This window comes from Salvelinus namaycush, chromosome 4 (assembly GCF_016432855.1).
Source record: "Salvelinus namaycush isolate Seneca chromosome 4, SaNama_1.0, whole genome shotgun sequence".
Classification (NCBI taxonomy): Eukaryota; Metazoa; Chordata; class Actinopteri; order Salmoniformes; family Salmonidae; genus Salvelinus; species Salvelinus namaycush.
Window position 1 is genome coordinate 35,511,944 of NC_052310.1, and position 13,533 is coordinate 35,525,476.

General features: G+C 41.6%; 1 protein-coding gene across 2 annotated transcripts in view; it reads right to left on the reverse strand.

Annotated features, from left to right (window-relative positions):
* The window catches only part of LOC120046481 (kynurenine 3-monooxygenase-like), a 33,595-nt gene extending 20,540 nt beyond the window's left edge, over positions 1-13,055 (reverse strand). The window contains exons 1-5 of one of the 2 annotated variants that reach the window (XM_038991753.1): positions 12,795-13,055; positions 12,149-12,218; positions 10,802-10,899; positions 7,826-7,915; positions 3,277-3,325 (exon numbers count right to left, since the gene is read on the reverse strand). In XM_038991753.1, the coding sequence (XP_038847681.1) occupies positions 3,277-3,325; positions 7,826-7,915; positions 10,802-10,899; positions 12,149-12,218; positions 12,795-12,866 (379 nt within the window). In that variant the 5' untranslated portion in view covers positions 12,867-13,055. The remainder of the gene's footprint in view (positions 1-3,276; positions 3,326-7,825; positions 7,916-10,801; positions 10,900-12,148; positions 12,219-12,794) is intronic. The other variant, XM_038991754.1, reaches the window with a different exon arrangement.
* Between the last annotated feature and the right edge of the window lie 478 nt (positions 13,056-13,533).

The window sequence follows — 13,533 nt, forward strand, 5'->3', positions numbered from 1 at the left end:
TCTCCACCCCGCTGATCCTCAACACTGGGGCCCCACAAGGGTGCGTTCTCAGCCCTCTCCTGTACTCCCTTTTCACCCATGACTGCGTGGCCATGCACGCCTCCAACTCAATCATCAAGTTTGCAGACGACACTACAGTGATAGGCTTGATTACCAACAACGACGAGACGGCCTACAGGGAGGAGGTGAGGGCCCTCGGAGTGTGGTGTCAGGAAAATAACCTCACACTCAACGTCAACAAAACAAAAGGAGATGATCGTGGACTTCAGGAAACAGCAGAGGGAGCAGCCCCCTATCCACATCGACGGGACAGTAGTGGAGAAGGTGGAAAGTTTTAAGTTCCTCGGCGTACACATCATGGACAAGCTGAAATGGTCCACCCACACAGACAGCGTGGTGAAGAAGGTGCAGCAGCGCCTGTTCAACCTCAGGAGGCTGAAAATTTGGCTTGTCACCAAAATCACTCACAAACAATTACAGATGCACAATCGAGAGCATCCTGTCGGGCTGTATCACCGCCTGGTACGGCAACCGTTCCGCCCATAACCGTAAGGCTCTCCAGAGGGTAGTGAGGTCTGCACAACGCTTCACTGGGGGCAAACTACCTGCCCTCCAGGACACCTACACCACCCGATGTCACAGAAAGGCCAAAAAGATCATCAAGGGCAACAACCACCCGAGCCACTGCCTGTTCACCCCGCTATCATCCAGAAGGCGAGGTCAGTACAGGTGCATCAAAGCGGGGACCGAGAGACTGAAAAACAGCTTCTATCTCAAGGCCATCAGACTGTTAAACAGCCATCACTAACATTGAGTGGCTGCTGCCAACATACTGTCTAATCTCTAGCCACTTTAATAATGAAAAATGTATGTGTATAAGGTAGTTGTTGTGAAATTGTTAGGTTAGATTACTTGTTAGATATTACTGCATGGTCGGAACTAGAAGCACAAGCCTTTCGCTACACTTGCATTAACATCTGTTACCATGTGTATGTGACAAATAAAATTTGAACTAAATTCTTACTTGCCTGTTCGTTCTCGACAATGCAACAACAATAAGAAATATTCCAATAAGAAATATTCCAATATAAGAATACAAACAAAGTAAATGGCTCAGTAGAATAGAATAAACATTTTAGCACAGGAAGGCACAATTTATAGTCCAATATTTACATGTTTTTGGGGGAAAGGAGGGATTGGAGGAAAGTATTTAAATTGTACAGCATTTAATGTCTAAGTCTTCATGCACTTTAATGTGAACCATGAAAATATGTTAAACCCAGGGGAAATCTATATATTATAGATTGTATTAAAATTATTTTTTAAATGTCAGTGGTTAAGTGGAAAGAAAGAGACACGTCTCTATTTAACCTTAAACTTTACAGATGGTTTTAAGACAGTACTTTTAACAAGCACATCAAATCAAACTTTATTTGCCACATGCGCCAAATACAAGTGTATACTTTACCGTGAAATGATTACTTATTTAACCAACAGTGCAGTTCAAGAAGAAGAAATTATTTACCAAGTAGACTAAAATGAAAAAGTAATAATAAAAAGTAACACAATAAGAATAACAATAACGAGGCTATATATAGGGGGCACCTGTACCGAGTCAGTGTGCAGGGGTACAGGCTAGTTGAGGTCATCTGTACATGAAGGTGGGGGGGGGGTCAATGTAAATTGTCCGGTAGCAGTTTTTATGAATTGGGGGTAGAAGCTGTTGAGGAGCCTTTTGATCCTAGACTTGGCGCTCCGGTTACCGTGTGGTAGCAGAGAAAACAGTCTAAAAATTGGGTGACTGGGGTTTTCCTCTGACACCGCCTATTATATAGGTCCTGGATGGCAGGAAGCTTGGCCTCAGTGATGTACTGGGCCGTACGCACTACCCTCTGTAGTGCTTTACGATCAGTTGCCATACCAGGCGGTGATGCCACCGGTCAGGATGCTTTCGATGGTGCAGCTGTAGAACCTTTTGAGGATCTGGGGCCCCATGCCAAAACGTTTCAGTCTCCTGAGGGGGAAAAAAGGTTTTGTCATGCCCTCTTCACGACTGTCTTGGTATGTTTGGACCATGATAGTTCGTTGGTGATGTGGACACCAAGGAACTTGAAACTCTCGACCCGCTCCACTACAGCCCCGTCGATGTTAATGGGGGACTGTTTGGCCCGCCTTTTCCTGTATTCCACTCTCAGCTCCTTTGTCTTGCTCACATTGAGGGAGAGGTTGTTGTCCTGGCACCACACTGCCAGTTCTCTGACCTCCTCCCTATAGGCCATCTCATCGTTGTCGGTAATCAGGCGAGAGAAACTATTCATATCATCTTAATAATCCATATTATTTTATTGTAGAAATGGCAGATTGACATCAGGTAGATAATACAAGATTAACCTATTTGCCATTCAAGATGAGTGGATAAGCATACTGCATTTCAATAAGCACATACAATATTGAGAATCTGATGTGCTCTCCAGAGCCCTATACTTAGTTAGCGAGGTAACTTTCGGTTAACTGAGTTCAACTCTGGATAACCGGTACCACGAAAATGGCTCACCTTTTAGCCAGGTAAATTTCTATGGCAACGAATCCTTCAGCACCAACATGCTAACTTAGACCAATGAAATCAGATTCCTCCGTCTCGCAAAGATTGCGTCATCATCCCCTTCATTTGAAGACGATGACTGATAAAATATTTTATTAATCACGTTTTGTTGTGTGTTAAAAAATTATAATGTTAAAAATATATTTCACATTACACATTTAGTAATGACATAATGCATTTGAAACTTCACGCACATAAAACTTGTGAATAACTTAATATCATTATTTTATCGATAGGAGTGGGGAAAAAAGGTGCTTGTGCATTCATAAGCACATCAAAGACGGCGTTAACAATAAGTAATACAATAAAGACGCACTTCAACAAGCCTATTTAAAACCATAGCCTGCTGAATTTGGAAGCTAACTTTTCTTTCATTTTGATTTCGGCACAAATTACAAATGTGGCACTGACTCGCCCATAGATTGATGTTTCAGCATTGCCTCAATGAAGAGTCTGGCGTTCGACTAGGTATGTGCGACATCCAGGCGCAGTTCCAAGCCTGCTAGAGTTAGCGTCAGGCGGACAAGCAATAGCCACTGTTGTAGTATGAATGACACCTAAACTGGAATGTAAATCTAACTGAAGCTGGCTAGCTTTAGAAAACCCAGAGTAGATCTTTCTTCAATAGAAGTATACCCCTCAGGCGTTATGGGAATAAGGATTTATTCTCCTACCTGACAACAGTTCTTTGTTGAGGTTGGCTCTGTCGACAGACAGGATGTACTGAAAAGAGAACAGGCTGTTACAGTACCTCTCAACTACACAGAATAATGTGACGCTGTAACACTGACACTACCACTTTTTTGGTATGAAAATGTCAACAATGAATACATTTCAAATACATTGAGAAGCAATGCTCGGGAGTCTTAAAACATTCAGTGACTGAAATGTGAGTGGGATCGGGGAGTCTGTCTATTGTCTAGTAAGAATTACTGAGTTGATAGCTAGAGTAAGCTTTGGTTCAAATCATCTTTTGAAGTGTTGAGTGGATGGGATAATTGATTTAGCGGAACATCCATCGGACCGGCCCTTTTTTATCTTGTCCTTTCTACTTGAACAATTGGGTAGAATAAAATCCCTCTTTCCCACGGAAGAAATAAATACTTCTCGAATTAGCTACCATGTCTTCTCCCTCCACCCCTCTATCCATCACCACTCTCTGCCTAGCCGACCTCCCCTAATTATATTCCATAACTTTTTTTATATGTCTGATCGTGTCTTCTCTCTTGTTATTCACTTTCTCCTCATCTACATTTTTTCCCTAACATCCTGTCTTCCCACTTCTCTTAATGACAGAGGGATTACTGAGTTTAGTGGGCTACTATGAAGATATTGCCTAAATATAGTTCCTCTTTAAAGACAGAATAGAACAGAGGTTAAACGCCTTTCAAAAACACGACTCCCAAACAGCTCTGTGTAGACAATAGGGCTCCCCTCAATCATCATATTGCATGGTACCTGTCCTGAGCTGAGCATCACCTTTAATATGGGGTGGAATTACAGCTCATGTCATCTATCATAGGTACAGAACCAAACAGAAACATGTGACAATGTTGGGAAGTTTACATCACACAGGACAAGACAGGTGTTCAAATATTGTAATTTAAAAACTTTAGCTGTGCTTGATTTAGCTTGCTTGTTGAAATGTTACCAATAAAACATTCAGAAATGCAAACGTCGCCCACCTGGCACTCCAGGCAGTCTGAGTCAAACGCTTAAAGCATCTGAAAAAGTGCAAATTCTATTTGAACTAATGTCTGCAATGGTCACGGTGGGCTGGTGTACATTTTAGTGTTGTCTGAAGTCATAAAGTTTGTAATAGACGAAAAAGCTTCCTCTCAAGCTAAAATAAATAACACTTACCTGTGGGGTGACAGGTACATTGTGCTTTGTTTCAGGTCTGTATTATGACCCTCCTTGACCTCAGCAGCCAACTGTGACCAGCACAGACATGAGTTCAAATACTAGTTGTACTCTTTCAAATACTTTAAGCATTTGCTTTAGTCTGCATGGAGTGCCAAGTAGGCAGGTTTTGCACTTTGGCAATTTTTCTATTGGTTCCATTTCACAAAGCAAGCTCAATCAAACACAGCTGAAGTATTTGAAATGATAGTATTTGACCACAGGTCTGGTTACATCTGAAATTAACACCTATTAACAGAATTAACAATTATTGGTTTAAAGATGTAATGCGCAGTAAGGGGAAAAGCGCCACTGCTGCCCCATGGCTGTTGTTATTGTTTGATGAAGCAGAGCTGGGGAGCATCCCGCATTGTTGTAAGAAAGTGCAGTACATATGCTGCTGTTCTATCACACGTGCAATGACGTCAGAGCGAGAGAAAAAACGATGTTATTGTAATATCGCAAACGGACGTGGCAGTTTCACCATTAAAGATTCCAGCTTTAACTGACTATTCACACTGTGAGAACCTACAGTACCAGTCAAAAGTTTGGACACACCTACTCATTCAAGGGTTTTTCTTTATTATTTTTTCTACATTGTAGAATAATAGTGAAGACATCAAAACTATGAAATAACATACATGTCGTAATCATGTAGTAACCAAAACAGTGTTAAACAAATCAAAACGTATTTTAGATTCTTCAAAGTAGCCACCTTTTGCCTTGACAGATTTGCAAACTCTTGGCATTCTCTTAACCAGCTTCACCTGGAATGCGTTTCCAGCAGTCTTGAAGGAGCTCTCACATATACTGAGCACTTGTTGGCTGCTTTTCCTTCACTCTGCGGTCCAACTCAGCCCAAACCATCTCAATTGGGTTGAGGTCGGGTGATTGTGGAGGCCAGGTCATCTGATGCAGCACTCCATCACTCTCATTCTTGGTGAAATAGCCCTTACACAGCCTAAAGGTGTGTTGGGTCATTGTCCTGTTGAAAAACAAATGATTGTCCCACTAAGCGCAAACCAGATGGGATGGTGTATCGCTGCAGAATGCTGTGGTAGCCATGCTGGTGTGCCTTGAATTCTAAATAAATCTGACAGTTTCACCAGCAAAACACCCCCACACTTCCTCCTCCATGCTTCACAGTGGGAACCACACATGCGGAGATCTGTTTACCTACTCTGCATCTCACAAAGACACGGGGGTTGGAACCAAAAATCAAACATTTGGACTCATCAGACCAAAGGACAGATTTCCACCAGTCTAATGTCCATTGCTCGTGTTTCTTGGCCCAAGCAAGTCTCTTCTTCTTATTGGTGTCCTTTAGTCGTGGTTTCTTTGCAGCAATTTGTCCATGAAGTTCTGATTCACGCAGTCTCTTCTGAACAGTTGATGTTTAGATGCGTCTGTTACTTGAACTCTGTGAAGCATTTATTTGGGCTGCAATTTCTGAGGCTTGTAACTCTAATGAACTTATCCTTCCTTTCCTGTGGCGGCTCTCGTGAGAGCCAGTTTCAACATAGCGCTTGAGGGTTTTTGCGACTGCACTTGAAGAAACTTGACGGACCTTTATGTCTTAAAGTAATGACTAGTTAAATAAAGGTTAAATAAAAATAAATACAAATTATTTGAGCTTTTCTTGCCATAATATGGACTTGATCTTTTACCAAATAGGGCTATCTTCTGTATACCACCCCTACCTTGTCACAACACAACTGATTGGCTCAAACACATTAAGAAGGAAAGAAATTCCACAAATTAACTTTTAACAAGGCACACCTGTTAATTGAAATGCATTCCAGGTGACTACCTCATGAAGCTGGTTAAGAGAATTCCAAGAGTGTGCAAAGCTGTCATCAAGGCAAAGGGTGGCAATTTGAAGAATCTAAAATCTAAAATATATTTATAATATAATATAACACTTTTTAGGTTACTACATGATTCCATATGTGTTATTTCATAGTTGATGTCTTCACTATTATTCTACAATGTAGAAAATAGTAACAATATAGAAAAACCCTGGAATGAGAAGGTGTGTCAAAACTTTTGACTGGTACTGTAAAACAGGTGTTAATTTGAAATGAACTGAAATCAAGTATTCTGGGATTTAAATAAAGGCCTGCTTTGTTTAGGGGATTTTTGAGATGATGAATCACACAAACCTGATTCCCTTTGCTCCTTGTTGCAAAGAAGTGTAATGATTAACAGAGTCCCTTCGGGATGGAAGAGGTCCTGTTGATTCAGTAAATCTGAGGCCATTGACCGTTGTTTGTGTCTCAATGCACTTTCTATGATGAAAGACTGCCAAAGTGGTGAAGTGACATTTGCATCTCTTGCCTTTGCAACCATGTTTTTTATGGTTGCAAAGGCAAGGGACGCAAATGCCACTTCAATTCAAGAATGACCCATAATCAACTGTTATTATAACAGCACTCAGCACAGATTCCACCACTTTGGCACTCTTTAACTGTTTATGTATTGAACTGTTTATCAATGATTAAACATAATGCAAGTCCTTTATACAGCACATTTTGTATGCATTGCTTGAAGTACTTAGGGCAAGAAAATTGGTTTGTCCCAGTAGTGATGCGTGGCGTTAAAAAGTGACATATTTTGGAGATTTAGAGATATAAATCTATTATTTTCAATGTTAGAAAGTAAACAAAAAAAGTATTTAATATGTTGCATAGAAAGAAAAGACATCTAGAAAAAGTTCCATGCCCAAATGAATTACAATTCAAGAACGACCATTATGCTACAGATATCTACGAGAGCGGTGTATTTGATCTGCACATGTGCAAGCACGAGAAACGCAAGCTTCCGTATTTTGCGCAAGTGAAATGAGTTCGGAAAAACTGAAAGCATGCATCTTAGAAATAGTTTTCACATACAAACTTGATATGTCCGAACTCAGAATCAAATAGTTTTCACAAAATTAACATGGTCGCTGTGTTAGAACGTGTGTTTTGATTGCTGATTTTCTACATTTATCAAAGTCCCATCAGGTAGTCCGATTTCAGATGTGTCCATGTAAATAGGATTATTAGGGGAATCGTTCTTCTTGCAAAGCATGTAAACGTTTAAATCAAACTATTATATTAATCTGACTATTCATAATAATCGTATCATTTTGTGCATGTAACCGTACTCAATGATGTATTTAAGAAACTGTAATTATACATAAATAATACAAAAGGCTGACAGACTACTGTGCTACAAGATAATGGTCATACTTTGTCTTGCTTGTAGAATTAATTCTTAATCTATCGAATGGGAGTTACAGTGTGGTGTGTGTAGGCGTTGCAGCAGCAGCAGAGTTACCTGGCCTTTCTTGCCATAAGGAATGGGGGACTGTGTCCCATTCAAAGAGTGGATCATTCTGGAATGCATGGGGATTCCTTTGGAGACAATCTAGAGAAGAAATCAAACGGGTCAGATTTGCTCATGGAATTACATTGTCAGTGTATCGACAATAACACGATGAAGACAAACATATTGAAAAAGGAATCCAGCACTAAATCAAATCAAACTTTGTCACATGCGCCAAAATGCTTACTTATACAAGCCCTTAACCAACAATGCAGTTCAAGAAAGAGTTAAGAAAATATTTACCAAATAAACTAAAGTAAAAAATCATAAAAAGAAATAATAAAATAACATTAACGAGGCTATATACACAGGGGGTACCGGTACCGAGTCAATTTGCAGGGATACAGGTTAGTTGAGGTAATTTGTAGGTAGGGGTAAAGTGACGGCATACTGTAGATAATAAACAGCGATTGTGTTTGGGGGGGGTCAATGTAAATAGTCCAGGTGGCCATTTGATTAATTGTTCAGCAGTCTTATGGCTTGGGGGTAGAAGCTGTTAAGGAGCCTGTTAGTCCTAAACTTGGCGCTTGGTACAGCTTGCCGTACGGTAGCAGAGAGAACAGTCTATGGGTGACTGGAGTCTTTGACAATTTTTGGGGGACTTTCCATTGACATAACCTAGTATTTAGGTCCTGGATGGCAGGAATCTTGGCCCCAGTGTGGAGTGCGATTGAGACTGCAGATTTGTTGGGGCGGTATGCGAATTGGAGTGGGTCTAGGATATCCGGGATGATGCTGTTGATGTGAGCCATGACCAGCCTTTCAAAGAACTTCATGGCTACCAACGTGAGTGCTACAGGGCGGTAATCATTTCGGCAGGTTACCTTCGCTTCCTTGGGTACAGGGACTATGCTGGTCTGCTTGAAACATGTAGGTGTTACAGACTCGGTCAGGGAGAGGTTGAATAGGTTAGTGAAGACACTTGCCAGTTGGTCCGCGCATGCTTTGAGTACACGCCCTGGTAATCCGTCTGGCCCCGCGGCTTTGTGAATGTTGACCCGTTTAAAGGTCTTGCTCACATCGGCTACCGAGAGCGTTATCACACAGTCGTCCGGAACAGCTGGTGCTCTCATGCATGCTTCAGTGTTGCTTGCCTCGAAGCGAGCATAAAAAGGCATTTAGCTCGTCTGATAAGCTTGCGTCACTAGGCACCTCACGTCTGGGTTTCCCTTTGTAGTTCGTAATAGTTTTCAAGCCCTGCCACATCCGATGAGCGTCAGAGCCGGTGTAGTAGGATTCAGTCTTAATCCTGCATTGACGCTTTGCTTGTTTGATGGTTCGTCTGAGGGCATGGAGGGATTTCTTATAAGCGTCCGGATTAGTGTCCCGCTCCTTGAAAGCGGCAGCTCTAGCCTTTAGCTCGATGCAGGTGTTGCCTGTAATCCATGGCTTCTGGTTGGGATATGTACATACGGTCACTGTGGGGACGACATCGTCGATGCACTTATTGATGAAGCCGATGACTGAGGTGGTATACTCCTCAATGCCATTGGATGAATCCCGGAACATATTCCAGTCTGTGCTAGCAAAACAGTCCTGTAGCGTAGCATCCGCGTCATCTGACCACTTCCATATTGAGCGAGTCACTGGTACTTCGTGCTTTAGTTTTTGCTTGTAAGCAGGAATCAGGAGGATAGAATTATGTTCAGATTTGCCAAATGGAGGCCGAGGGAGACCTTTGTATGCATCTCTGTGTGTGGAGTAAAGGTGGTCTAGAGTTTTTTTCCTCTGGTTGCACATGTGACATGCTGGTAGAAATGAGGTAAAATGGATTTAAGTTTGACTGCATTAAAGTGCCCGGCCACTAGGAGCGCCGCTTCTGGATGAGCATTTTCTTGTTTGCTTATTGTCTTATACAGCTCGTTGAGTGCGGTCTTAGTGCCAGCATTTGTTTGTGATGATAAATAGACGGCTATGAATAATATAGATGAGAACTCTCTTGGTAGATAGTGTGGTCTACAGCTTATCAAAGGGTACTCTACCTCTGGCGAGTAATACCTTGAGACTTCTTTAATATTAGACATTGCGCACCAGCTGTTATTGACAAATAGACCCACACCCCTCGTCTTACTAAACGTAGCTTCTCTGTCCTGCCGATGCATGGAAAATCCCACCAGGTCTATATTATCCGTGTCGTCGTTCAGCCACGACTCGGTGAAACATAAGATATTACAGTTTTTAATGTCTCGTTGGTAGGATGGTCTTAATCGTATATCATTCATTTTGTTTTCCAATGATTGCATGTTGGCCAATAGAAAAGATGGTAGTGGAGGTTCATTCACTCGCCTACAAATTCTCAGAAGGCAGCCCAACCTCCGCCCCCTTTTTCTCCGTCTTTTCTTCACCAAATAACGGGGATTTGGGCCCGTTCCCGATAAAGCAGTATATCCTTTACATCAGACTCATTAAAGAAAAAACATTTGTCCAGTTTGAGGTGAGTAATTGCTGTTCTGATGTTCAGAAGTTATTTTTGGTCATAAGAGATGGTAGCAGCAACATTATGTACAAAATAAGTTACAAAATAAGTTACAAACAACGTGAAAAAACAAACAAAATAGCACAGTTGGTTAGGAGCCCGTCAAACATTAGCCATCTCCTCCGGCGCCATTATAGTTCTCTAGCAACAACAATTGGCAAAATATTTAAAGCACATCTATTCGTTCAGCCATAGTTCAGGAAAGTGGATATTCTTGGCTCTAAATATGGGCTACCTAAGTTCATTCTGTCCTCATCATAACTGCCCTTGAAGGTTTACTTGAAAAGCTGGCGAAGCCCAGGCCCCACTTTGAATATTTCATCATTATGAATACAGTAAAATAACAACAAAGAGCAACTGCCTGGTTCCGTTTTCATTGCTTACGTGCTGTTGAGACTAGGAATTCAATTTCCCACAGTTGTAGCCAAGAAGGACAAAACAGGACAACATACCGTGTCTTCCATTCCCACTTGTTTCAATGCCTGGCGACCCCTGTGAGATAGAGCTAGATTGATGCTTCTTCCCTTGACTATTTTGGCTTGGCGGATATCTGGTCAGGATCAGAGATGGAGAGATCAAACATTCAGGTATGATGATACTCAAGTCTAACATACACAAGCTACTAGTCAATCCAAATGTAATTTCACTGCATCTGATGAATGCTTGTGAAACCAGTGTCATATGCCAATCATAACTTATATTGAAATACATGTTTAGATTGCTGTTTGATTGCTACCAGGACAGAAGCCATCCTAGCTAGCACAGTGGATCTGGGACGATTCTGGCTGAGCGTCGGGGCACTCGGCTGAGAGTCAGACTCGGCCGACGTCATGTGGCCCAAGTATGGGCCGCCTTCGGCAGTATTACTTATGGCTAGGATGTGGGGATTGAGTCCGGGGCCGAATCCGGTGTGAGTTATCTGGCCCAAATGTATTACTTGGGGCTCGGGCCGATTGGGGCTACTCTCTGGCATATGATTACACTGGATGCATTATGTAATTAACATTTCATTATTTATTTTTCCTTATTCTCTCATTGTTTCTGTGACCAAAAAATTTAATGATCATTTAAATGAAATTCTTAAAGAGTCCTTTGTAGTATTTTAGTATTTTGATACATTGTGCAAGGCAATTGATAAGCATTAAAAACTTTGTGGATGGAGCCTCCTGAGTGGCTCAGCGGTCTAAGACACTGCATCGCAGTGCAAACTGCATTGATACAGATGCTGGTACGAGAACCGTACCGGCCGCGACCGGGAGACCCATGAGGCGACGCACAATTGGCCCAGAGTCGTCCGAGTTAGGGGAGGGTTTGGCCGGCCGGGATTTCCTTGTCCCATCGCGCTATAGCGACTCCTGTGGCGGGCCAGGCGCATGCACGCTGACACGGTCACCAGGTGTATGGTGTTTCCTCCGAAAACAAAATGTTTTTTTTGTGGATGGGTATAATTTGTATGTATAAAATTTAGAATAGTAATATTTCAAATTTCTAAAATCGGCTAATTTTGTATACATTTAAATTTGCATCGGGCCGCTTCTGGGGGGATGCCGGCAAAGTCGGCCGATTCTGGGCAGTCATTCATTTTGATTCCGGGCCGATTCAATCAGTTCCGGCCCACCAGAAGAGTGCCGCTTCTGGGCCAATTCCTCATTGCTAGTGGGGATTGTGCTTTGTTGTTAGGAATATTGTAATGACTAATGACTGCATGCAGTGCATACTTCCAAAAATAGATGCAGACTACTTTGTAGCTGTTCAAAATAAGAGGAAGCACTTTATATGTTGTGTAATCAAGTGTTTACCTTCTCGAGATTCAAAGACCTCTACTTGAAAACCTCTTTTTGCAAAGTAGCAGGCATTCAAGGCGCCGACCTGAGAGAGGGTTGATTGAGTCTGTTAAAGGCTTGCATGTTTTTGCATTAGTTTATGGTGCAGGCAGCATCTATTTTCATTTTTATCACTTGTGATAAAAATGGAAATGGATTTTTAAAAATGTACATGGTTGCTGCATAGCAATATCAAAGGAAGAGATCAAAACAGTCATGTTGACCTTAGGGCACTTTGCTTTGTCAATGGTATGCTACAACAGGGACCGAGTAGTTTAAGGTGTCAATTACTGTTAGGCTTTACTCTTCCTTACATGATGTTGCTTTAAGAGGCCTACAAGGAAAAGTATAACAAATGATACTGTTTGTTTACAACCAAAATACTGTTAGCTCAGACCTGCCTTTTTCACTATCAACCATTTTGAGTCAATGGGGCCATCTGCAGTTTAGCAAATTGGCAAAGCCAAAAATGGTCCTATAACCTCAAGAAAATAAGGCTCCGATTACACTTAAATAGATTACACAGATTAGATAACCTTGTCACAACATGAAAAATGTTTCATAACAGCAAATATCAGCAGCCTGTTTATACATTATTCACACTTCCATTTTGACTTCTTACCAAACCACCTCCCACCACAGCCACCACTTTTTTCTTGCTGGTTGATTTGCTGTCATTGGTTGAATAATCCATTGTAGTTTATGTCGTTATACTGGAGTCTTGCAGGGTCCGTTTTGCCTTTCAGTGATCTTGGACACTGAAATAAATTACTACCTGAGCCGATGAAATTAAAACGTTTTTACTGTGACACTCAGGGTTTTGAGGGAGGCGCGACCCGGATCTCATAAATGTCATCCTCGTAGTGGTTGGTTCGCTTTTCCTCACAATGCAAACAAAACAGAGAGATAGTTCAGAGTTGAGGAATTTCCAATGAGCAGCTGAAGCGCACACAGCGCGCAGAGAAACTGAAAGATTACAAGAGCCGCTGGATTTACACACCTTTTACTAGGAACTGCTGTGTGAATGATCTGATAGTTGATTGTGTCGTAGTAAAAAAAATCATCACTTCAATTAAAAAATGTCTGTGGTCCAGAGTTAGTAGTTTTTCGCTAATCAATCTTGTGAAACAAAAGAGCATAGATCCCTAATGATGCCTATACTGACATTAGGAGAAGTTACACATTTACTCTGAAATTCAACCATTGGCTGCTGGTTTAATTTAAATTGCTCATGCTGTATTATGATGAACTTTTCAGAGACAAAAGAAAAAAGATCCACAGAGACTAGGCCTACATTCAACTGCTGCGCATTCGCCCATCGCTGGGATCGATAAATATGAGTCTGTTGTTCCCTCTACTGG